The following is a 26,445-nucleotide window of genomic DNA, read 5'->3' on the forward strand; positions in this document are numbered from 1 at the left end:
TCATCATATTATATTAATACATGTGCAGACCCAATACTGTATGCTCGTTCTTCAAATGATTACACATGATAAAATAGCCCTATTTGGCCAAGATCCCGAATAATAGTGCCCTACCATTAGGTAGTGTGGTGGCGGGGTGTGTGGTGCAGGACAGATGTTGTTGACCCTAGGGGCAGATGGCATTAACCCCTTGTATTCGTGACACCAGGGCGTGGTTTAGCCTATAACCACCCGAAGGTATTCTGCTGGATCCTTGGCTAGGCACAGGGGCAATAGAGACTCCAACGCCAAGTCTACACAGTTTAGCCAGGGCCCAACGAGGTGACCAGTGAAACAAGTGCAGGAAGCCTTGGGGACACTGAAGGAGGCTGCCTGACAGGACAGAAGGAGCACGGGGTAACACCTCCCGTACCGGGCCACCACAGTAGTAGGAGCCCCTCTGTAGGCAGCAGTAGCCCCCCTGGGGAGTTCAGGGTTAGAGGCCAAGTTGTTGTCCCTGCAGTCATAGTGGATTGTTGCAAGAGGTGAGAAGTTCAACTCGCCTCATGGATGTTGCAGTCCTGTTGTAGACCAAAAAACAAAGCGAGACAATAGTTTTCTGTACAGACCGGTGATGAGACATTAGATTTTTATTGCTTTTACAGAAAGCTTTAACATCTTGGCTTTTAGGGCAATTTCATGTAGATCTGCCATCACCAGGACTCGAATCAGCTGCTCAGTAATGGCGGCAGGGCCCATATCCGCTTGTATTTGTTCCCTCCATAGGTTTAACACTTGCAGGATTTTCTCCGGATACTGTAGCGCTCTATCAGAGACATTGCACATGGTATTATTATGTGGCACTAAACAGAATAATACTGTCTTAGATAACATTGTCGCAATTCTGCATCATTCATCACCTACTATCAAAAAACTCATATATGTAAAAAAAGAAAAGAAAGAGAGGGTACACCAGTGCTAAATCTAAAAAATGTGTACCTACTGCAGCCTGGTGTTAAAAGGTGGAGCCCCACATATCACCTTAATATGGGAATATGGGCATAAGGATACTACACTGCAAAGTAGGAATATATATATATATATATATATATATATATACGGTATATATATATATATATATATATATATATATATATAGACACACAGACACAGTGGTCCCTCACCATGCAATATTAAAGGGGTATTCCAGGAGTTTTTTTTATTTGACTATGCTACAGGGGCAGTAAAGTTAATGTAGTTCATAATATCGTGTCGGTACCTGTGTGTGACGGTTTTCTCACAATTCTTTTGTGATTTTCACCCCAATATTTATTTTTACCAGCATACAAAATGACTGTTGTCTCAGATTTTTCCCAGGTTGCAAAGCAGCCTAGACCGGACATCACTAGTCAGCTGATGACAGGGAGCCTGTCTGTTTCAATGGGTGGAGGGATCAATCTGCAACTAATGCAACAGCTGTAGGCACCCTGATTGAAAAACACAGGTCTTTTGAATGGATGCAGCTCATTTATGTTTCAATGGGTGGGGTGTCTGATGTGTGGGAGGGAGGAAAATGGAATTTTGGGATTTGTAATCAAAAAAAGAAAAGTCAAACTGGAAATACCAGTTCACAAACAGCTAGCCACAGTGTTATGATAATCTCACAACATAGCCATTTAGCCCCAATACAAGCGCAGATCCTTCCTAAGCATGTCCATTACTGTCTGCCAGGTACGTACTAAAATCACCTTATGGTGGAGAACCCCTTTAATTGGTTCCAGGATGACCAGTGGTTCTGAAGCCCAAAATGTCATCCAAAAAATAGGAAAAAGTGAGGATTAAAGAAAGATAAGTAGAAGACTAATATATATAAAGCAAATCCTTACATTTAAAAGTAAGAAAGATCTGCTGGGAGCTGTAATCACTGTCTATGTAGAGGACAGGAGCTTCTTCAGGGTCCTGTTACTAAAAAAGTAATATGGAGCCGCCCTCACCTGGAGAAGCTAACCCTGGGGCAGGTCAAGAGTACAGAACATGAAATACCTCCCTGTACTGTAGGGGGCGCTACCAGACACCAGTCAGTGCACGCACCTCAGTAATACAGGGGTTTTACCAGTGAATGCCCTTTCTGATTGGTCAAGTTACAATGGTTCAGAAAAGACCAAAAATATTGTAACCTGAGACCATTGTAAGTTGAGGGATCACTGTATATGTGTATAAAAAATAAAGGGAACACTAAGATAACACATCCTAGATCTGAATGAATGAACTAATCGTATGAAATACTTGCGTCTTTACATAGTTGAATGCGCTGACAACAAAATCACACAAAAATTATCAATGGAAATCAAATTTATCAACCCATGGAGGTCTGGATATGGAGTCACACTCAAAATCAAAGTGGAAAACCTCACTACAGGCTGATCCAACTTTATGTAATGTCCTTAAAACAAGTCACAATGGGGCTCAGTAGTGTGTGTGGCCTCCACGTGCCTGTATGACCTCCCTACAACGCCTGGGCATGCTCCTGATGAGGTGGGGGATGGTCTCCTGAGGGATGTCCTCCCAGACCTGGACTAAAGCATCCGCCAACTCCTGGACAGTCTGTGGTGGTTGGAGTGAGACGTGATGTCCCAGATGTGCTCAATCGGATTCAGGTCTGGGGAACGGGCGGCCAGTCCATAGCATCAATGCCTTCCTCTTGCAGGAACTGCTGTCATTCTAGCCACATGAGGTCTAGCATTGTCCTGTATTAGGAGGAACCCAGGGCCAACCGCACCAGCAAATGGTCTCACAAGGGGTCTGAGGATCTCGTCTCGGTACCTAATGACAGTCAGGCTACCTCTGGCAAGCACATGGAGGGCTGTGCGGCCCCACCGCCAAACCGGTCATGCTGGATGTTGCAGGCAGCAGAACGTTCTCCACGGCGTCTCCAGACTCTGTCACTGTCACATGTGCTCAGTGTGAACCTGCTTTCATCTGAGAAGAGCACAGGGCGCCAGTGGCAAATTTACCAATCTTGGTGTTTTCTGGCAAATGCCAAACATCCTGCACAGTGTTGGGCTTTAAGCACAACCCCCCCCCCCCCCCCCTGTGAACGTCGGGCACTCATACCACCCTCATGGAATCTGTTTCTCACCGTTTGAGTGGACACATGCACATTTGTGGCCTGCTGGAGGTCATTTTGCAGGGCTCTGGCAGTGCTCCTCCTGCTTCTCCTTGCACAAAGGCGGAGGTAGCGGTCCTGCTGCTGGATTTTTGCCCTCCTACGGCCTCCTCCACGTCTCCTGATGTACTGGCCTGTCTCCTGGTAGCGCCTCCATGCTCTGGACACTACGCTGACACAGCAAACCTTCTTGCCACAGCTCGCATTGATGTGCCATCCTGGATGAGCTGCACTACCTGAGCCACTTGTGTGGGTTGTAGACTCCGTCTCATGCTACCACTAGAGTGAAAGCACCGCCAGCATTCCAAAGTGACTAGAGATGAGCAAATTTACAGTGATTCGATTCGTCACGAACTTCGCGGCTCTCCTAGAACTGTAACCACCTTTTTCCGGCCCACAGGAGCACCTGAAAGCTGAACTAATTTATGCAGGAAAAGTCATCAACTGCCGAGCCGCGAAGTTTGTGACGAATCGAATCACTGTAAATTTGCTCATCTCTAAAAGTGACCAAAACATCAGCCAGGAAGCATAGGAACTGAGAAGTGGTCTGTGGTCACCACCTGCAGAACCACTCCTTTATTGGGGGGTGTCTTGCTAATTGCCTATAATTTCCACCTGTTGTCTGTTCCACTTGCACAACAGCATGTGAAATTGATTGTCAATCAGTGTTCTTCCTGAGTGGACAGTGGGATTTCACAGAAGTGTCATTGACTTGGAGTGTTCCCTTTATTTTTTTGAGCAGTTTATATATATCTCAATGAAATTAAGTAATTAAAAGTAATCCTGCTAATACTTATGGTAAATGCACAGATGACAACACATACATAATACTATAAGGTTACCTCAAGAAAACACAACACACATTGGATTTAATGCGGGATCACTTGCAATGGGTTACATAGGTGGAGTGCTTGTACATAGAAGGCAGTATTATAGTAGTTATATTCTTGTATATAGGAGCAGTATTATAGTAGTTATATTCTTGTATATAGGAGGCAGTATTATAGCAGTTATATTCTTGTATATAGGAGCAGTATTATAGTAGTTATATTCTTGTATATAGGAGGTAGTATTATAGTAGTTATATTCTTGTATATAGGAGCAGTATTATAGTAGTTATATTCTTGTATATAGGAGCAGTATTATAGTAGTTATATTCTTGTATATAGGAGCAGTATTATAGTAGTTATATTCTTGTATATAGGAGGCAGTATTATAGCAGTTATATTCTTGTATATAGGAGCAGTATTATAGTAGTTATATTCTTGTATATAGGAGCAGTATTACAGTAGTTATATTCTTGTATATAGGAGCAGTATTATAGTAGTTATATTCTTGTATATAGGAGCAGTATTATAGTAGTTCTATTCTTGTACATAGGAGGCAGTATTATAGTAGTTATATTCTTGTATATAGGAGCAGTATTATAGTAGTTCTATTCTTGTATATAGAGCAGTATTATAGTAGTTATATTCTTGTATATAGGAGCAGTATTACAGTAGTTATATTCTTGTACATAGGGGCAGTATTATAGTAGTTATATTCTTGTATATAGGGGGCAGTATTATAGTAGTTATATTCTTGTATATAGGAGCAGTATTATAGTAGTTATATTCTTGTATATAGAGCAGTATTATAGTAGTTATATTCTTGTATATAGGAGCATTATTATAGTAGTTATATTCTTGTATATAGGAGCAATATTATAGTAGTTATATTCTTGTATATAGGAGCAGTATTATAGTAGTTATATTCTTGTATATAGGAGCAATATTATAGTAGTTATATTCTTGTATATAGGAGGCAGTATTATAGTAGTTATATTCTTGTATATAAGAGCAGTATTATAGTTATATTCTTGTATATAGGAGGCAGTATTATAGTAGTTACATTCTTGTATATAAGAGCAGTATTATAGTAGTTATATTGTATATAGGTGGCAGTATTATAGTAGTTATATTCTTGTATATAGGAGCAATATTATAGTAGTTATATTCTTGTATATAGGAGCAGTATTATAGTAGTTATATTCTTGTATATAGGAGCAATATTATAGTAGTTATATTCTTGTATATAGGAGGCAGTATTATAGTAGTTATATTCTTGTATATAAGAGCAGTATTATAGTTATATTCTTGTATATAGGAGCAGTATTATAGTAGTTATATTCTTGTATATAGAGCAGTATTATAGTAGTTATATTCTTGTATATAGGAGCAATATTATAGTAGTTATATTCTTGTATATAGGAGCAATATTATAGTAGTTATATTCTTGTATATAGGAGGCAGTATTATAGTAGTTATATTCTTGTATATAGGGGCAGTATTATAGTAGTTATATTCTTGTATATAGGAGAGCAGTATTATAGTAGTTATATTCTTGTATATAGGGGGGCAGTATTATAGTAGTTATATTCTTGTATGTAGGAGCAGTATTATAGTAGTTATATTCTTGTATATAGGGAGCAGTATTCTAGTAGATATATTCTTATATATAGGAGGCAGTATTATAGTAGTTATATTCTTGGATATAGGAGCAGTATTATAGTAGTTATATTCTTGTATATAGGAGCAGTATTATAGTAGTTATATTCTTGTATATAGGAGCAGTATTATAGTAGTTATATTCTTGTACATAGGGGCAGTATTATAGGAGTTATATTCTTGTACATAGAAGGCAGTATTATAGTAGTTATATTCTTGTACATAGAAGGCAGTATTATAGTAGTTATATTCTTGTACATAGAAGGCAGTATTATAGTAGTTATATTCTTGTACATAGAAGGCAGTATTATAGTAGTTATATTCTTATATATAGGAGGCAGTATTGTAGTAGTTATATTCTTGTATATAGGAGCAGTATTATAGTAGTTATATTCTTGTATATAGGAGCAGTATTATAGTAGTTATATTCTTGTACATAGGGGCAGTATTATACTAGTTATATTCTTATATATAGGAGCAGTATTATAGTAGTTACATTCTTGTATATAGGAGCAGTATTATAGTAGTTATATTCTTGTATATAGGAGCAGTATTATAGTAGTTATATTCTTGTAAATAGGAGGCAGTATTATAGTAGTTATATTCTTGTATATAGGAGCAGTATTATAGTAGTTATAGTCTTGTGTATAGGAGCAGTATTATAGTAGTTATATTCTTGTATATAGGAGCAGTATTATAGTAGTTATATTCTTGTATATAGGAGGCAGTATTATAGTAGTTATATTCTTGTATATAGGAGGTAGTATTATAGTAGTTATATTCTTGTATATATAGGAGCAGTATTATAGTAGTTATATTCTTGTATATAGGAGGCAGTATTATAGTAGTTATATTCTTGTATATAGGAGCAGTATTTTAGTAGTTATATTCTTGTATATAGGAGGCAGTATTATAGTGGAACCCGTGTGAAAAGGCTTAGGCAATAGTCTGCTGTTTATTTGCAGCTTTTTGCTGTTCGTGATACCTGACATTTCACTTCAAATTTTTCAAATAATGAAAACCATGGAAATCTTAATATGGTACACATCCATATGACAGCACCAGCATAAAAACCGTCCTTAACAGTGCTATTATAGGCCCCATAAACTTTTGCATCTGTGGGGGATGTGGGTACTAAATTAGTACATCCTTGGGGGTGCAGGGTACTACAGTGCTTCGGATCACTGCCATTTTGTGTGCTGAACCAATAAACATACTGGTAATCTATTCTCTGTGGTCTTCAAACTGTGGCCCTCCAGATGTTGCAAAACTACAATTCCCAGCATGCCCGGACAGCCGTTGGCTGTCCGGGCATGCTGGGAGTTGTAGTTTTGCAACAGCTGGAGGGCCACAGTTTGAAGACCGCTGGCTTAACGGGACTTATCTAAGTATTTTAATATTAATTGCCTTTCTTACCGATTCTTTACTATAGCTTTGACGTCTTCATCATCAACCCGAAGTTTCTTGCAGAAAAATGTAAAATCTTCCATGAACACCTTACGAGAGACTAATTTGAAGATTTTTTGCATGATCCTGTCTAGAAGAAGCACTTAGTCAGTAATTTCCTGAAGAATTCAGATATGTTCACACATTAAAGAAAAAAAAAGAAAAAAATAAGAAAAATATTTGACAAAAAAATTGTGAACCCACTATTAAAGGGGTACTCCGGTGGAAAAAATTGTTGGGTGCCAGAAAGTTTAACAGATTTTTAAATCACTTCTATTAAAATATTTTAATCCTTCCAGTACTTATCAGCTGCTGTATGCTCCACAGGAAGTTTTTTTCTTTTTGAATTTCTTTTCTGTCTGACCACAGTGCTCTCTGCTGACACCTCTGTTCATGTCAGGAACTGTCCAAAACAGGTGATAATCCCCATAGCAAACCTATACTGCTCTGGACAGTTACTGGCATGGACAGAGGTGTCAGCAGAGAGCACTGTGGTCAGGCAGAAAATAAATTAAAAAAGAAAATAACTTCCTGTGGAGCATTCACCAGCTGATAAGTACTGGAAGGGTTAAGATTTTTCTATAGAAGTAATTTACCAATTCGTTTAACTTTCTGGCATCAATTAATAAAAAATTAAAAAAATTCCACTGGAATACCCCTTTAAGAATCACTTGTTACTATTTCATTGATTCTCCTACTTCTAGCTGCAGGTATTCACAAGAAATCTTAAGCTATCAACAAGTTTTGTATTCTTGGCTATTTGTGGTCTTTAGATTTTCTGTCTTCTGCTCCTATTTGTCAGCTATTTTAGGTCCCGTGTAGGGTTTTAAAGGGGTACTCCGGTGAAAACCTTTTTTCTTTTAAATCAACTGGTGGCAGAAAGTTAAACATATTTGTAAATTTCTTCTATTAAAAAATCTTAATCCTTCCAGTACTTATTAGCTGCTGAATGCTACAGAGGAAATTCCTTTCTTTTTGGAACACTGATGACATCACGAGCACAGTGCTCTCTGCTGACATCTCTGTCCATTTTAGCAACCATGCATAGCAGATGTATGCTAAGGGCAGCATGGTGGCTCAGTGGTTAGCGCTGCTGCCTTGCAGTGCTGGGGACTTAGGTTCAAATCCCACTAAGGACAACAATAAATAAAGATTTTTTAATAGAAGTAATTAACAAATATGTTTAACTTTCTGCCACTAGTTGATTTAAAAGAAAAAAGGTTTTCACCGGAGTACCCCTTTAACTAAAAATTGCTTAGTCCCATAACAATCTTTTGAATTCTACCGCTTGAGAATTTACCAGCCTCAGGTAAAAGTTAGTGTAATAACACACATGTTTGCATGTGATGTAAAAAACAAACAAAAAAAAAAAACAATACAACCCCCATCATGGTTTAAAGGGGTTCTCCACCATAAGGTGATTTTAGTATGTACCTGGCAGACAGTAATGGACATGCTTAGGAAGGATCTGCGCTTGTCTTGGGCTAAATGGCTATGCTGTGAGATTACCATAAGGCCCCGTTCACACTACGGAATTCTCGAGGATGAACTCCGCGAGCGGAGCTCCCGCCTGGCGGCCGCCGCCGATAATCCTTCGGCGCTAGGGCCGCGGGGCACTGAGCCGTCACCATTGACGGCTATGCAGTGCTCGCGGAATCCGCGCAAAGACTGAACATGTTCTTTCTTTGCGCGGAAATTCCGCAGTGTGATCGGGTCTCGCGGAAACCCGTTCACACTAATGTTAAAGTTCACACCGCGAAATTCCGCGGGAACTTGAACTTGCATTTCCTGTTTTCAGTTTTCTTGTTTGACTACAAATCCCATGATACCATTTTCCTCCTTCCCACACATCAGCCACCCCACCCATTGAAACATAAATGGGCTGGAGAGCTGTGGTTTTCAATCAGAGTGCCTCCAGCTGTTGCATTACTTGCAGATTGATCCCTCCACCCATTGAAGCAGACAGGCTCCCTGTCATCAGCTGACTAGTGATGTCAGGTCTCGGCCGCATTGCAACCTGGGAAAAATCTGACACAGCAGTCATTTTGTATGCTGGTAAAAATAAATATTGGGGTGAAAATCACAGAATTGTGAGAAAACCGTCACACACAGGTACAGACACTATATTATGGGCGACACTAACTTTACAGCCCCTGTAGCATAGTCAAATAAAAGAAATCCCGGAATACCCCTTTAATCATTGTCTAATTACTTTGTTCCACAGATGTGCCTCAGATATATACTGTGCCACCTCATTTGCCCAAACTACTGTACAGACAAGACTCTAAAAATACATTTAGACCCTAGACCAGGCCCTGAAATTATTTCAGACTCCAGACCAGGCACCAAATTTATTCCAGCCCCAGAACATAAACCAAGCCAAGCGAGATCTAGGGGGGGAGGGGGGCAATCAAACCATAAAGGGGTACTACGCTGAAAACATCTTATTCCCTAATCAAAGGGGTCCCGCAGCTGGGGACCCCTGCGATCTCCGGGCCAGCGACAGCTGCGTCTGGAACACGGAAGCTTAGAGCTTCCACGCCAAGCCCCCAACATTCATGTCTATGGGAGGGGGGGATGACGGCTAGTACGTAGCAGTCACGCCTCTTCCCATAAACATAAATGAAGGGGGCGTGGCAGCTGTGTTTGCCAGTCATTTGGCACGGAGCGGAGTTCACTCCGTGCACCGAATGACAGTGGTGCCGCAGCGGAGATCGCGGAGGTGCCCAGCAACAGGACCGCCACGATTAGACATCTTATCCCCTATCCTTTAGATAGGGGATAAGATGTTTTTAGCGGAGTACCCTTTTAAAGGAGTATTCTGGCCATATACATCTTATTCCTTATCTCCTTTCTACTCCAGTCTTGGAAACGCTGGGTCAAGCTCTCTCCTATAAACATGAATAGAGGGGTGTGGCGTGATGTCACCAGGGGGCGTGGCATGAAGTCCCATTTCCAGTCCCGGAAACCCTGCGTTTCCAAGACTGAAGCAGACACCCCGATCCCATGGGGGGGGATGGGGCCGGGGGTCCCAGTGGTTCCCCGCAATCAGACATTTTATCCCCTATCCGTTGGATAGGGGATAAGATGTATATGGCTGGAATACCCATTTAAATGAGATCCTTTAATTTACACCTAGGTCCTACTTTTTTGAGGGTCCTGTAGCCAGAAGGACATGAAAAGGAACTGGACGTTAGTAGCGGTAAGGGCATAGTCACACTACGTTTTTGCATCCAGTTTTTTTGGGGGGGTTGTTATGGGCAAATTGACCATGAATCCAGGAAGCAATAAAACACAAAAAGTGACACTGGTCCTAGCTATTGGATAAAAAATTTGTGTCAGTCAGTCGCAGCATGTTTGCCTACATCCCTGATCCTGAACCCTGAGATGGAGCCCATCAAAAATGTTAAAAACAACAGAAATTCAGGAATCAAATAAGAATTTGAGAGTCCATACTGCACCTTCTATAAGGTCAGCTGCCTGTAGATAACGCCCAATGGGATACAGTTGTTTTCCTTCACACACAAGGCGCGGGGGTTTCATCATGGGATTGCCATCAAGACTTATCTCCGTCAGATTCTTCAGACGATGGATGTCACCAGGCAATGATGTCAGCTTGTTGCCTAAATAGATTTAGATAAGAGTTTAGGCTGAAACTAAGAAGGAAAATTAATACCTATGGAAAGCGTGAAGGTGGCCACGGTCGTGACATCACCCCCCCATTCATGTCTATGGGAGGGGGCATGGCGACCGTCACACCCCCTCCCATAGACATGAATGGAGGGGGTGTGGTGTGACATCATGAAGGGTGTGGCCGTAACTTCACAGGATGTTCAGAACGCTGGGGAATGGGTGTACCCCTTAAAAGGGCCAACTCATGACTACAGGGAAATCCTTTAAAGGGGTACTCCGGTGGCAAACATTTTATTTTTTAAATCAACTGGTGCCAGAAAGTTAAACAGATATTAAAAAAATCTTTACCCTTTCAGTAGTTTTTAGCAGCTGTATGCTACAGAGGAAACTCTTTGCTTTTTGATTTTTTTTCTTTTTTGTCTTGTCCACAGTGCTCTCTGCTGACACCTGATGCCCGTATCAGGAACTGTCCAGAGCAGGAGAAAATCCTCATATCAAACCTATGCTGCTCTGGACAGTTCCTGACACGGACAGAGGTGTCAGCAGAGAGCTCTGTGGACAAGACAAAAAGAAATTCCAAAAGCAAAGAATTTCCTCTGTAGCATACAGCTGCTAATAAGTACTGGAAGAATAAAGATTTTTTTTTAATAGAAGTCATTTACAAATCTGTTTAAATTTCTGGCACCAGTTCATTTAAAAAAAAAAAAAAAAAACCTTTTCCACCGGAGTACCCCTTTAACATATGGAGTACCCTTTTAAGACCCAAAGGGGGAGATTTATCATTGTTGTCTTTGGAAAGTTTTAAAGCCTTTTTTTTGCCTTGGTTTTGCTTATGTGTGGCACATTTATTATACTATCACAGGGAGTTGTACACTTTTGTTAGACTCCCTACAAAGGCAGTTTTGGATGCCAGGTCTGACCTGGCTTTGACTTGCGACATTTTGGAGGGGTTTGTGACTTTTTTTTTTTTTTTACATTCGCACTTCATAAATTTACAACCACTGCAAAGTGAAAACTGAAAGGCTGTGTGTTACTTTAGGAGTACCCAGAAAAGTGACAAAAAAAGTGCTTAGGTGCATGTGCAACATGATGTCTGCTCGAAGTAAGCAAAAATAATGTTCTAAATGCAAAGATAAAATACCCCCATAGGGGGAAATTCATCAAAACCTGTGCAGAGGAAAATTTGCCCAGTTGCCCATAGCAACCAATCAGATCGCTTCTTTCATTTCTAACAAGACCTCTGCAAAGTGAAAGCAGTGATCTGATTGGTTGCTATGGGCAACTTTTCCTTTGCACAGGTTTTGATAAATCTCCCCCTATGTTCTATAGCAGTGGTCTTCAACCTGCGGACCTCCAGATGTTGCAAAACTACAACTCCCAGCATGCCCGGACAGCCATCGGCTGTCCGGGCATGCTGGGAGTTGCAGTTTTGAAACATCTGGAGGTCCGCAGGTTGAAGACCACTGTTCTATGGCAAAAGGTTTAGGTCTCTTGGAGTGTTTTTCTTTTTTTTTTGCTCTCTCTTTGTAGCCCAACGACGACTCCTGCAAATCCCTTTTTGGGGCACAGTTGAGCCCCATTTCTCTAAGGCTGGGTTCACACTATGGTGTGTAATTACGGTTCCCGTATACGGCTTGGAGGAGGGGTGGGCGGGGCTTAATCGCGGCGCCCGCACTCAGCCGTATAGGGGAACCGTAGTTAATGTATGTCTATGAGCCGACCGGAGTGAACCGCAGCCTCCGGCCGGCTGCTTTTTCGGCCGTATGCGGTTTCCCGACCGCAGGCAAAAACGTGGTTGACCACGTTTTTGCCTGCGGTCGGGAAACCGCATACGGCCGAAAAAGCAGCCGACCGGAGGCTGCGGTTCACCTTCCGGTCGGCTCATAGACATACATTAAATACGGTTCCCGAATACGGCTGAGTGCGGGCGCCGCGATTAAGCCCCACCCACCCCTCCTCCCAGCCGTATACGGGAACCGTAATTACACACCATAGTGTGAACCCAGCCTTAATTCTGCAAAGATTGAGCTGGTTGGTAGGTTACTGCCTCCATCATTTGACATTTTATGGATTTATATTAATTTATTCCTCCAAGATATTTTGAGCACTTCTACTCAAATTAGCAAATACAAATTTTAGACTTTCAATGTGTTCTACATATTAGTAATAGGGCATCTGAAAAGGAATTTAAAGGGGTATTCTGGTGAAAAACTTATTATTTTTTTTTTTTTTTTTTTTTCATAACAACTAGCTCCAGAAAATTGAACAGATTTGTTAACTATTTCTATTAAAAAATCTTAATCCTTCCAGTACTTATCAGTTGAGTTGTTCTTTTCTGTCTGACCACAGCGCTCTCTGCTGACACCTCTGTCTGTCTCAGGAACTGTCCAGAGCAGGAGAGGTTTGCTATGGGGATTTTCTCCTATTCTGGACAGTTCCTGAGACAGAGAGAGGTGTCAGCAGAGAGCACTGTTGTCAGACAGAAAAGAACAACTCAACTGATAAGTACTGGAAGGATTAAGATTTTTTAATAGAAATAGTTTACAAATCTGTTTAACTTTCAGGACCCAGTTGATATGAAAAAAAAAAATGTTTTCACTGGAATACCCCTATAACCCCACAACCTGACTTATTGGCGGCCATACACATGACAATATGGCCAGGATGCCGTAAGTTTACATACCATTCAGTTTAATGTGCTGGAGTCCCTCCATCACAGAAACAGATGCAGGAAGACAGGATAGCTGATTATTAGAAGCTGTAATGTTGACAAGATTTTTCATTCCTCCAATGCTTTCTGGAATGGATCTTATAGCGTTGTCAGAAATATCAAGGTTCTTTAGATTATTCATTGTACATAATTCTCCAGGAAAATCTGCAATCTAAGAAAAGCACAATCCATATAACATTATTAGAAAAATATTAGTGAATCTGTGAACATCTGAAATTAATTTCCTGGTCTTCAGAGCTGCATTCACAATTCTGCTGGTTTAAAGGGGTTATGCAGTTAAAAGTAAATTTATCCCCTATCCACAGAATTGTTGGCTAGACTGTATGACTGACAGAACAAAGAGCCGATGGCTCCTCATCCTGTCAATCACTCTTGCATACGCCGGCAGCATTATGCCGGCAGTCACAAGAGGAAGAGCATCTCTTTCCCTCTGCTCCGGTGCACAAGTGATATTATCGTGTGCATGCTAAAACTCTCATTATTGCTTTGATTCACTCCCGCCTCGACTACTGTAACTCTTTACTAATAGGCCTTCCTTTCTCCAAACTCTCTCCTCTCCAGTCCATCCTTAATGCCACAGCCAGACTCATCTTCCTCTCCAGCCGCTACACCGACGCCTCCTCCCTGTGCCAGTCACTACACTGGTTACCAATTCAGTCCAGAATACAGTACAAAATCCTCAGTCTCACACACAAAGCTCTCCACAATGCTGCACCTCCCTACATCTCCTCTCTCATCTCCGTCTACCATCCTACACGTTCTCTCCGATCTGCTAATGACCTCACACTAACATCTTCTATAATCCGAACTTCTCACTCCCGTCTCCAAGACTTCACTCGTGCTGCACCGGTTCTCTGGAATGCTATCCCTCAATCCCTCAGACTCAACCACAACATCCATAGTTTCAAACGTGGCCTGAAAACACATCTCTTCAGACAGGCCTATAACAGTCTCTAATTGGCCTCAACATATCCTCAACATATCCTCAACATATCCCCAACATATCCCCAACATATCCCCAACATATCCCCAACATATCCCTAACATATCCTCAACATATCCTCAACATATCCTCAACATTTCCCCAACATATCCCCAACATATCCCCAACATATCCCCAACATATCCTCAATATATCCCCAACATTTCCCCAACATATCCCCCACATATACTCAATATATCCCCAACATATCCTCAATATATCCTCAACATATCCTCAACATTTCCCCAACATATCCCCAACATATCCCCAACATATCCCCAACATATCCCCAACATATGCTCAATATATCCCCAACATATCCTCAATATATCCTCAACATATCCCCAACATATCCCCAACATATCCCCAACATATCCTCAATATATCCCCAACATTTCCCCAACATATCCCCCACATATACTCAACATATCCCCAACATATCCTCAACATATCCCCAACATATCCCCAACATATCCTCAACATATCCCCAACATATCCCCAACATATCCTCAACATATCCCCAACATATCCTCAACATATCCTCAACATATCCCCAACATATCCCCAAGATATCCCCAACATATCCTCAATATATCCCCAACATATCCTCAATATATCCCCAACATATCCTCAACATATCCCCAACATATCCTCAATATATCCCCACACCTCTTGTTTGAATATTTATAGTGTAATATCATGTCTGATATTTGTCTTTGTTTGTACCCCATAATTGTAAGCGCTGCGGAATCTGTAGGCGCTATATAAATAAATAAATGAGAGAGAGGAGGGGGAAGAGGCCATGTGGACTGCACGAGAACCAGCGGGTGAGTATGGGTGTTTTTGTTTTTTTAAATAATTCTGGTGAGGGACCAACTATCTACTTTGCTACATTGGGGGGGGGGGGGGGCAGCTATCTACAGGGAGAAACAGCTACCTACTGAGGGAGGCCAGCTATCTACAGGGGGGGGGGGGGGGGGGCAGCTGCCTACAGAAGAAGCCAAATAGTTACTGAATTGTCACTATATGGTATCTAATGTGTTCACAGGCATCAGTGTCTTGTTGAGTCAATAATCCTTTTGTCTATAAGGCCATTTATTGAATGTGGTCCACAGCTTACCTTGAGGCTTCATTTCTAGTATTTAGTGCAATACTCATTATGATTTAGTGATTGGAACATTCAGCACGTGTTGTTGAGTTGGCTTTTTAATCATTTTTGTTTCACTTACACTAATAAGTATAATTAAAGCGCAACTGTCACGAATTTGTACCCCCATAAACTAATCACTGGGTAACAATGTTCTTCAGAATTACTCTCCAGGTATACTTTTAATGCTTTCTAGCAGCTTTTATCAGGTTAAAAAATGTTTTATAAGACAGTCAGCAACAGTCGGATAGGCGTGGCTATGGCTTGCGGCTGCCACGCCTATATCCTGTACATCAGCACTAGGACCACTGTGTGATTGGTCCGAGCACATAGGCCCCTTTATTATCCTTATCTGTGGCAGCGAACATACAAATGTATAAGTAAAACAAGTGCCCATTCTTCAGTTTACAGTGCCCGTTCTCCTATTCTCCTATAAGGTTACAGAGCGAAGGGGAGGAGCGGTCCAATTTTTTCACCTCACACCGTCACAGCGGGTTAGTTTGCATAGCAAGCCGCAGAGCATTACGCTGTGCACTGGGGCCAGGAGCGAGCGCTTGCTATGAAAACTAGCCGCCCACAGCGCCGGTAATGTGAAGAAAACTGCCTCCTGGTGCTGCAGGCCACAAGCGATCTCTCCTGATGGCCCCAGTATGCTGTGATACCATCACCGGCGCTGTGGGCGGCTAGTTTTCATAGCAAGCGCTCGCTCCCGGCCCCAGTGCGCAGCGTAATGCTCTGCCTCTTGCTATGCGAACTAACCCGCTGTGACGGCACTGTAACCGAATAGGAGAACGGGCATTGTAAATGGGAACTTGTTTTACTTATACATTTGTATGTTCGCCGCCAAAGATAAGGATAATAAAGGGGCCTATGTGCTGGGACCAATCACACAGTGATCCTAGCGCTGACATACAGGATATAGGCGTGGCGGCCATAGCCACGCCTATCCGACTTAGGATGCATTCACACCACGTTTTGTACATACGGGTGCCGGATCCGGCGGGGGGAGGGGCAATCCGGGTACTCCCGTACCCCGGCCAGATAAGCCCGTGACTCCAATTACTTTAATGATCCGACCGGAGTCAAACGGTGACTCCGGTCGGCTCAGTTTTGACCAGTATGCGGTTTTGGACCGGACCTAAAACCGTAGGATACTACGGTTATAAGTCCGGTCAGGAAACCGCATACGGGTCAAAACTGAGCCGACCGGAGTCACCGTTTGACTCCGGTCGGATCATTAAAGTAAATGGAGTCACAGGCTGATCCGGCCGGGGTACGGAAGCACCCGGTTTGCCTCTCCCCCCGCCGGATCCGGCACCCGTATGTACAAAACGTGGTGTGAATGCAGCCTTATAAAGCATTTTTTTAGCCTGATAAAAGCTGCTAGAAAGCAGTAAAAGGTATACCTGGAGAGTAATTCTAAAGAACTTTGTTACCTTGTGATTAGTTTATGGGTGTACAAATTTGTGACAGTTGCACTTTAACATCTTAGTAGCCTTTTAATAAAAGTTTTACTGGGTAAGGACACATTAGGGGTTGAGTGCTTTCTGGGCACAACTTTTGCTGTAAAATGTTAGTCTGTGAAAGGTTCTCCAGAGATGAGTTGTAGATTTTTTTTATAATCAATCGGTGCCAGAAAGTTATACAGATTTGTAAATTACTTCTATTTAAAAATCTTAATCCTTCCAGTACATATCAGCTATGTGCTCCACAGGAAGTTCTTTTCTTTTTGAATTTCCTTTCTGTCTGACCACAGTGCTCTCTGCTGACACCTCTATTTTAGGAACTGTCTAGAGCAGGAGAGGTTTGCTCCTACTATGGACAGTTCCTAGAATAGACAGAGGTGTTAGCAGAGAGCACTGTGGTCAGACAGAAAGGAAATTCAAAGAGAGAAGAACTTCCTGTGGATCATACAACAGCTGAGAAGTACTAGAAGGATTAAGATTTTTAAGTAGAAGTAATTTAAAAATCTGTTTAACTTTCTGGCACCAGTTGATTTAAAAATATTTTTTTTTCCAGCGGAGTACCCCTTTAACATCATGGGATTGGGTAACAATATGATAAAGTACAAAAGTATATTATATTTTAGTTGTATTTATCACAGTATTATAGATAATGCAAATGATGCCATCTTAAGAGGTAGAAATGCTATAACTGATAAGTAAATGACAAAAACACAGTTTACCTTCATGCCACTGCCATGCCGGATATGTAGAGTTTCCAGGGACAGAACACGGCACACTTCTCTTGGGAAAACTCTGAAATCATTGTTGGAAAGGTCCAGCTCCTTCAGTGACTCCATTTGACAGATCTGCGCAGGTAGAGACTGAATGTGATTTCCCGACAGGTTGAGTCTCTGAAGATTTTGCAAGCTGCACAGTTCAAGAGGAAAACTTATCAAGTTATTACAATGGAGAAGAAGATCGCACAAGGACGTCATGGCGGACACATTTGATGGGACACCTTGAAGCTCGTTCTTGCTCAGATCCAAGTAAATGAGTTGGTGAAGTGTACAAATGTAGCTAGAGAATTCCTGTAATTTATTTCCACTGATCTCTAAAACTTCTAGCTTCGAGTTGTAAATGATGGTTTGCGGAATTTCTTGAATCCCATTATGGTTGAGGTTCAAATGTAGCAGAGCAAACATGGAGGACAAAGCTTCGGGGAATTCTGCCAGCCGGTTACTACTTAAGTCTAATTTGGTTATCTGAGAACAATTGTTCAGTTCAATTGGGAGATGAAGCAGGTGATTGTCTCCACAAGCCATCACAGATAGATTCTTCAAGTGCGCCAGTTGCTCAGGTAGGACCTCCAACACGTTTCTGTCAATGTAAAGCTCTGTCAAGTTGGTTAGCTTGTGGATCTTTTCAGGAAGAGAACACAACTGATTGCCAGTCAGGATTAAAGTCTGCATACATTGACAGCCACACAGTTTATCGTTGACAGTCTGAAGTAAGTTATTGGCAATGGAAAGGACTTTGAGTTGTTGCAGCCGCTCAATCTTGTCTGATAGTCCAGTTAGTCGGTTGTCATCAATCATCAGTTCTTCTAGGTTGGTCAAGTTATACAGCTGTATTGGCAAGAACGCGATCTGATTGTTACTTAGAGAGAGTTCGCGCAGGTTCTTCAGGCTTCCAATTTCTTTTGGCAAATTTTTGATCTGGTTACCACAAAGGCAGAGCTTAACTAATTGTGGGAGCCTGAAGATGCATTTGGGTAGGATAGACATCTGATTATGGTCTAGGTTAAGCACATGAAGTTTCTTGAGGTTGGCCATTGACTCTGGCAATGACTTCAGGTGGTTTCCGCTCAACCCCAGGATCTGTAACGTTGTCAGGTTTCCTATACATGAAGGTAATTGTGTGAGGTGATTATGGGAGACAAAGAGCTGTCTGATATGTTGGAAGCAAGAGATGTCATCCGGTAGAAGTGTTATAAGGTTATGGCTGAGGTTTAAGGCTTGGAGTTGGGATAGATGACCTATTTCTGGAGGTAGACACTTCAGCATGTTTCCTTCCATGGACAATATCTCTAATTTGTGGAGACATTGTAGATCTCGTGGCAGCTCCTTGATTGCGTTGTGGTTGAGCTGTAAATACTTTATGTCTGGAGAGGTGAGGATGTCTTCTGGTATCTCAGTCAACTGCTTGTCATTCAGATTAAAGACTGTGAGGGCCTCAGATAACATGGTTGACTGGAATTCACCACATCGGGGACAATCATAGGACCAATCTCTTCTTGTGTATGGCCTGTAAATGATACCAAGATCCTTATACTAGTACAATAAACTGGTAACCTCAGATATACAGACAAACCTCCACTGCCATTATCAGGAAAGTCTTAAAGTTGTTCTGAATGACTGAACCATTGGACAGAACCATACGTAACTGAGATGTGATCACCATTAGATGTTGTCCATATAACATTATTAAAACGCTGCATAAGATTCGGTCTGTTATGTTTTTGTTTTTTTCGGAATGTGAAATTTTCGGACCCGACATTCCACCAAAATTCTCCTATGTGAACAAGGCCTTATACTATCGCCCATATTGTTGTATCAGTTAACATGGGGGGGATAATCATTACAGTGATCCCTCAACTTACAATGGCCTCAACATACAATAGTTTCAACATACAATGATCTTTTCTGGACCATTGTGACTTGAAACCAGACTCAACATACAATGTACAGACAGTCCAGATCTGTGAAACGTGTTAATGGCCGGAAGAACTGACCAATCAGAATGGACATCTCACTGGTAAAACCCCTGTATTACTGAAGTGTATGCACTGACTGGTGTCTGGTAGCGCCCCCTATAGTACAGGGAGGTATTACATGTTCTGTACACTTTACCTGTACCATGGTTAGCTGCTCCTTTGGGCACCAGGTGAGGGCGACTCCATGTTACTTTTTTTAGGACATTGCGTGTACTGTACAGGACCCCGAAGAAGCTCCTGTCCTCTACATAGACCAGTTTTTCCCAACTAGGGTGCCTCCAGCTGTTGCAAAACTAAAACTCCCAGCATGCCCGGACATAGACAGTGATTTACAGCTCCCAGCAGCTCTTTATTACTTTTATATGTAAGGACTTGCTTTATCTATATTAGTTATTTACTTATTTTTCTTTAATCCTCACTTTTTCCTATTTTTGGAAGACATTTTGGTGCCTTTAGAACCAATTACCAGGTTTCCATAGAGTTCTGGTCTCAACATACAATGGTTTCAACATACAATGGTCGTCCTGGAACCAATTAATTTTGTAACTTGAGGGACCACTGTATTTGTGTAAATCCAGTAATTTTGCCAGTGCTTATTTCCGACTAAATGTGCAATTCCAGTAATTGAAGTGATCAATCTTATTATTTTGTACTTCCCCCAAATTTATCAAAAAGGCACATGTTCTTCATAAATGGCTAAGATCTAAGTAATTTTCAAAAGTTTGGTCCTGGCTGGAGTAAGATTGTGCATAAATTTTTTACATTTTACGAAAATTTTCAACAATTTGAAATAGTCTCGTTCGATAAATCAGCTGCTGCTGCAAAATTCAAAACATGTTTGACTTCATCCTAAGGCTATGTTCACACGGCAGAAATTCTGTGATTCTGCTCAAATCCCGTTCTGCAGAATTTTGCAGTTTTGCTGAATTTGAGCGGAATTCCGGCTGAATTTTTGTGTGTTCAAAACTCCGAAATTCAAATGGGATTCCACCCAGAATTCCGCATAGTTTAAATACATGCTGAGTTGCCCATAGAAACCAATCAGATCGCTGCTTTCATTTTTGAAAAGGCCTCTGCAAAATGAAAGTGATCTGATTGGTTGCTATGGGCAACTGGGCAACTTTTCCTCTGGACAGGTTTTGATAAATCTCCCCCAATGTTATTGCAGCATCTGGAAAGCAGAATTTCCGCTGCGGAAAGTCCACCCTGTGAGACAGAAGAATCCGCATTCAATACAATGTGCAATAAATTTAGCAGAAATTCTGCTGTGTGAACAAAGCCTAAGGGGGAAATTTGCCCAGTTGCCCATAGCAACCAATCCGATTGCTTCTTTCATTTTGCAGAGGCCTTGTTAAAAATGAAAGTAGTGATCTGATTGGTTGCTATGGGCAACTTTTCCTTTGGACAGGTTTTGATAAATCTCCTCCAAGGAGTTTTGTTAAAAGGACTGAAGCAGAAGTTGCAATTTTTTTTTAATTCAGGAGATGCAGTTAGTTACTAACTACAACTCCCAGCATGCCCTGATACAGCCTGTGGCTCAGCAGCTGCCCCAAATAAAAACTACAACTCCCAGCATGTTGGACTATACAGTAGTATATAGTATAGGTCAGTGTTTTCCAACCAGGGGTGCCTCCAGCTGTTGCAAAACTACAACTCCCAGCATGTTGGATTATATAGTAGTATATAGTATAGGTCAGTGTTTTCCAACTAGGGGTGCCTCCAGCTGTTGCAATACTACAACTCCCAGCATGTTGGACTATATAGTAGTATATATTATAGATCAATGTTTCCTAACCAGGGGTGCCTCCAGCTGTTGCAAAACTACAACTCCCAGAATGTTGGACTATATAGTAGTATATAGTATAGGTCAGAGTTTTCCAACCAGGGGTGCCTCCAGCTGTTGCAAAACTACAACTCCCAGCATGTTGGACTATATAGTAGTATATAGTATAGGTCAGTGTTTTCCAACCAGGGGTGCCTCCAGCTGTTGCAAAACTACAACTCCCAGCATGTTGGACTATATAGAATTATATAGTATAGATCAATGTTTCCTAACCAGGGGTGCCTCCAGCAGTTGCAAAACTGCAACACCCAGCATGTTAGACTATATAGTAGTATATAGTATAGGTACCTCAGTATTTTACAACCAGGGGTGCCTCCAGCTGTTGCAAAACTACAACTCCCAGCATGTCGGACTATATAGTGTAGATCAGTGTTTCCCAACCCGGGGTGCCTCCAACTGTTGCAAAACTACAACTCTCAGCATGTTTTTAATATAAAAATACCGGCAGGGTGGCCAAAATACCGGCCAGGTGGCAACCCTACCCCCCCAGGTGACTACGTCTGAAGCTACTGTAATGAGGGCATGTGCACTTACCTGGATTGTGGAGTAGGACTCAGGAGAAAGTCACAATTCCATGGGAGGAACGTTCTGCATAGTGACTGGAGACACAAGCAGATGAGCGGTCACTATGGAGAGCTGTACATAAACACTGTGTTGGTGTTTGAGCACTGTGGTCAGCAAGTAATAACTTGTATTACAACCCATCCCTGACCATTCCTGCCCATAGAACTTACAATACAAGCTTATCAGCTGACAACGTTAAAACCTGGCATGGCTGCCGCCCCTGGAGAAGCTATGAGGGGTTATAGAGGGCCACAGCTGACCTGAGACCAGGAGGCCAAGCCTATGTTCTGGTATGCCAGTAAACACATCCATTCCAAGCTGTCCCCTAGCAACCCTTGGTCTAGAACAGTGTTTCCCAACCGGGGGTGCCTCCAGCTGTTGCAAAACTACATGTTAGAACAGCAGGTACCAACAAGCTCTGTATAGCGCTGCAGAATATGTTGGTGCTATATAAATAAAGGAATTATAATTATTATGTAACATCAGTGTTTCCCAACCTGGGTGCCTCCAGCTGTTGCAAAACTACAACTCTTAGCATGCCCGGACAGCCGTTGGCTGTCCGGGCAAGCTAGGAGTTGTAGGTTTGCAACAGCTGGGGGCACCCTGATTGGGAAACACTGTTTTAGAGAGTAATCCGCTTCACAGACACATCTAACAAATGCAAGACATGGGTCTCGGATGGAAAGAACTCTCATTCTCGCCTATGAAATAAAAGATAACAGAAAACAAAAGCTTACCCTAACTTTACCGTTCCTTAAAGTGTACCCGTCAGGTCCAACAAAAAAAACATTTTTTTAAATATATCACTCAGTACCTAATCCTGACCATGTATATCCAATTTTTATGTGTCTAGCACCTTTATTTATTTATTTATTTTTACACTTTTAATTTAGCTCACTAGTCTGAATTCCTCTCAAAGGGAGGGGGCGTGGTCTCACTGTGCAGGTCTCCGCCCCCTCCCTCAGTATGCTGTCTGCTCACATCCCCCCTAGCCTTAGCAAAACTACAACTCCCAGCTTGTCCTCACTGACAGTAGCGGGACACAAGCTGACAGCGGGAGGATTTTTCCCTGCGCTCACAGCTGTCAATCAAAGAAGTGTGTCCATGACATAGGTGATGACGCATGGACACAGCAGGACTAATATGTGTCCAAGCAGGCAGGGGGGGCAGTTGTTTGACTGGCTTTTTCTGTATGAAATACTGAAAATTTTCTAATGAAAGCAACTGCAAAACCTATTGGTTATACATGCTTTACAACACATCAAAAGTTTTTGTATCTGACAGTGCCCATTTAAGGAAAAGGCTGAAATGCATAACAATATATACACCCAGTCACTGTGGACTTTACAATGACGGCAAGTATATATACATAGTGATTGTAGGCGACTCACAAACACGCTCTAAGGCCAGGTTCACATTAGCCTAATCCGAGTGAATTTTTATGTACAGTAGTAGATTCCACATTACAGCATAACATAAAGCTGTCTGCAATATACTGCACAACAGCGCCAACTACTGGGAAACGATATGACAGCTCATAAGACCGCTTCCAGCCAAGAGATATTAACCCCTTAAAGGGTACCTATTATAAAATAAAACTTTAAATATATTATAGATTAATGTATGCAGAATAACTTTCCAATTGCATGTTATTAAACAATATGCTTCTTTCTATTTAATTTTCCACTTTGAAAAAATGACCACTAGGGGTCTCCCCACCAGTCCTGGCCACAAGCCCTTTTTATAGATTTCAGACCCATGCTGGAGTCCTAAATCTCAGACAGCAGCCGGGACACAGACAAGCTCAGGCAGGAGCCAGCACTGTGCTCATAGCACAACAGCAGTGGCGTACCAAGGGGGGGGGCGGCCCGCCCCGGGTGCCACTCTCAAGGGGGGTGCCAGGGGCGGACTGACCCGCCACCGCCGCTGCTGAGGTCCGGGACACTATGTATATATTGTATACAGATTCTTTATAGTATACTGGTCTGTATATAGTGGTTTTATTCAGTACAGTATGGCCGTATTATAAAGTTATTGTGTGGTGATATATATTTACTCCTTGTATACCAGTATTATTGGTCATGGAAATTTGCCTACGTTAAAGTGTTTCTTACATATATAAATTTTAATTTATTGTGTGTGGGATTTGGGTGGAATAGGAGCGCGGCAGAAAATTGACGAGCTGCAGAGCCTAGCAGGGGCCCCGAGTGTTGTCAGTCCTCCCCTGGGGGGAGGGGAGGGAGGGGGTGTAATTAAGGGGGGATGCGTGTGTGTGTGTGTGTGGGTGTGTGTGTGTGTGGGGGGTGCCAAACAAAGGGTCCGCCCCGGGTGCCAAATGCTCTAGGTACGCCTGACCTCCGCATACTCCTGACTCTGCCTTACTGCATTCTCTCATTCATTTTACTATCTGAGCTCCGATCTTTCTTCTCTCTGCACATGCAGTTGTAAACAGAGAGGAGAAGATTCAGAGCTGCCAGCTGAGCTTGTCTGTGTCTCGGCTGCAGTCCATTTTTGCACTTTAGTTTTTAACTCCTCACCTTCTAAAAATCATAATGCTTTCAGTTTTCCACCAACAGATCTATATAAGGGGTTGTTTTAGGCCCTACCAATTTTACTTTGTAATGACATCAATCCTTTCACCACAAAATGTATGGCGAAACAAAAAACAAACAAAAAAAAACATTTATTAACTTTTAGTGGCATCCGTTTTCACGCAGTGCACTTTTTGGTAAATATGACACCTTATCTTTATTTTGTAACCAAATTATATAGGTTTGATTTCGTTTTAATTTTGTGAAAAAATTATAACATTGTGCACGAAAATTTGTACATTTAATATTCCTGTCCTTTTCTCACCCCTATAACTTTTTTATTTTTCCGTATATGTGGATGTGTGAGGGCTCATTTTTTTGCGCCATGATCTGTAGTTTTGATGGGACTTTTTGATCGCTTTTTAGACTTTTTTTTAGGGTATACAAAATGATCAAAAATATGCAATTTAGGACTTTGACATATACGCCATTGACCTTGCGGTTTAATTAACATTATATTTTTATAGCATGGACATTTACGCATGCGGCGATACCACATATGTTAATGTTTTTTTTTGTTTACAATTTTATTTAATTTTTTAAATGGGAAAAGGAGGTGATTCAAACTTTTATTAGGTTGATTCCCATTTATTAACTTTTTTTTTACCTTTCTTTTACACCATTTTTAGTCCCCATAGAGGACTATTACATTAATCCTTGGATTGCATACACCGTTCAATGATATGCCATAGCATTGATCAGTGTTATTGGCACTCTGAGGCCTCCTGGAGCATCAGAGCACCGATCGGACGGCGAGGAGGCAGGTAAGAGCCCTCCTGCCATCCTCTCAGCTGATCGGGACACCAGGGTTTTACCGCGGTAGTCCCGATCAGCTATGCTGAGCTGCCGGAATGGATTTTTTTTTCATTTTAGACACCATGATCAAATTTAATTGCGGTGTCTAAGAGGTTAATGCTTGGCATAACCACGATTGGTGATGTCTGGCATTAGACATGGGTCCTGGCGGCTGTTGCCAGAAAGTTAAACAGATTTGTAAATTACTTAACCCTTCCAGTACTTATCAGCTGCTGTATGCTCCAGAGGAAGTTGTGTAGGTAAGTGTTTTTGCAAACACATTTATCTAGCATACTTGCCTCCTTCTCCTTATATTCCTTGTCCCTTCTCTTGTTGACAGCTTGTTGCCTAGGTTACAGACCACTGCTCCACTCTAGAAAATCTGGTCAGGCTGGTATAGAGATTTATAACAGCCATCTACCTGAGTTGGCCAGACAGGAAGGACGGGGTAGGAGGTCATCAAACAGTCTTCTCACCTGGTGACTATACCAGAGTGGGGTGAGAGCAGTAGGACCGGCATGCTTCTGAGAGAGACCGTGTCCCTTTTATTGGGGTTCTTGGATGTGGGGGTACCATCCAGGTTTGTCCTTTTTCTTTTGAGATGGGGATATTGAACTAAGGGTCAAGAAAACAACAAGAGAGAAAATTGTTCTGGCTAGTTTGCCAGCTCACAATATGGCCGTCATTATTCCTCTACAGCACTGAGGCAACACCTGACCATCTTGCCTATCCATCTGCCGGCTTTGCAGCGCATACCACGCATGTGCAACCCCACTTCAGCGCCGCCCCTAGTGAGTTTTTTTTTTAAACTGTTTATTTATTGTTTTATCAATAAAAAAATAAAAAAATTTAATACAGCAAAAA

At 41.8% G+C, this 26,445-nt stretch overlaps 1 protein-coding gene across 6 annotated transcripts; it reads right to left on the minus strand.

Moving 5' to 3' along the window:
* Nucleotides 1-600: 600 nt before the first annotated feature.
* On the minus strand, nt 601-26,445 carry LRRD1 (leucine rich repeats and death domain containing 1). 6 transcript variants are annotated; one of them, XM_056518358.1, is made up of 7 exons: nt 22,366-22,387; nt 22,166-22,267; nt 17,756-19,319; nt 13,394-13,592; nt 10,539-10,700; nt 7,048-7,168; nt 601-805 (listed from the first exon to the last, which is right to left on the minus strand). In XM_056518358.1, the coding sequence occupies exons 3-7, from the start codon at nt 19,256-19,258 to the stop codon at nt 622-624; spliced, it is 2,169 nt and encodes a 722-aa protein (XP_056374333.1). In that variant the 5' UTR covers nt 19,259-19,319; nt 22,166-22,267; nt 22,366-22,387; the 3' UTR covers nt 601-621. The 6 variants fall into 6 exon arrangements, 5 of the variants coding, with proteins under 5 accessions (XP_056374333.1, XP_056374331.1, XP_056374334.1 ...); XM_056518356.1 differs by lacking the exons at nt 22,166-22,267; nt 22,366-22,387 and adding an exon at nt 26,058-26,440; XM_056518359.1 differs by lacking the exons at nt 22,166-22,267; nt 22,366-22,387 and adding an exon at nt 25,881-26,030.

The sequence above is a fragment of the Hyla sarda genome, chromosome 5 (genome assembly GCF_029499605.1).
Source record: "Hyla sarda isolate aHylSar1 chromosome 5, aHylSar1.hap1, whole genome shotgun sequence".
In the NCBI taxonomy this organism is placed as follows: Eukaryota; Metazoa; Chordata; class Amphibia; order Anura; family Hylidae; genus Hyla; species Hyla sarda.

Coding starts and splice junctions, on each gene's coding strand:
- LRRD1 (XM_056518356.1), bottom strand. CDS start 26,101: ATGCCGGTCCTACTGCTCTCACCCCACTCTGGTATAGTCACCAG. Junction 19,320..26,057: donor CACTCTGGTATAGTCACCAG/GTGAGAAGACTG, acceptor TATCATTTACAG/GCCATACACAAGAAGAGATT. Junction 13,593..17,755: donor GGCATGGCAGTGGCATGAAG/GTAAACTGTGTT, acceptor TGCTTTTCTTAG/ATTGCAGATTTTCCTGGAGA.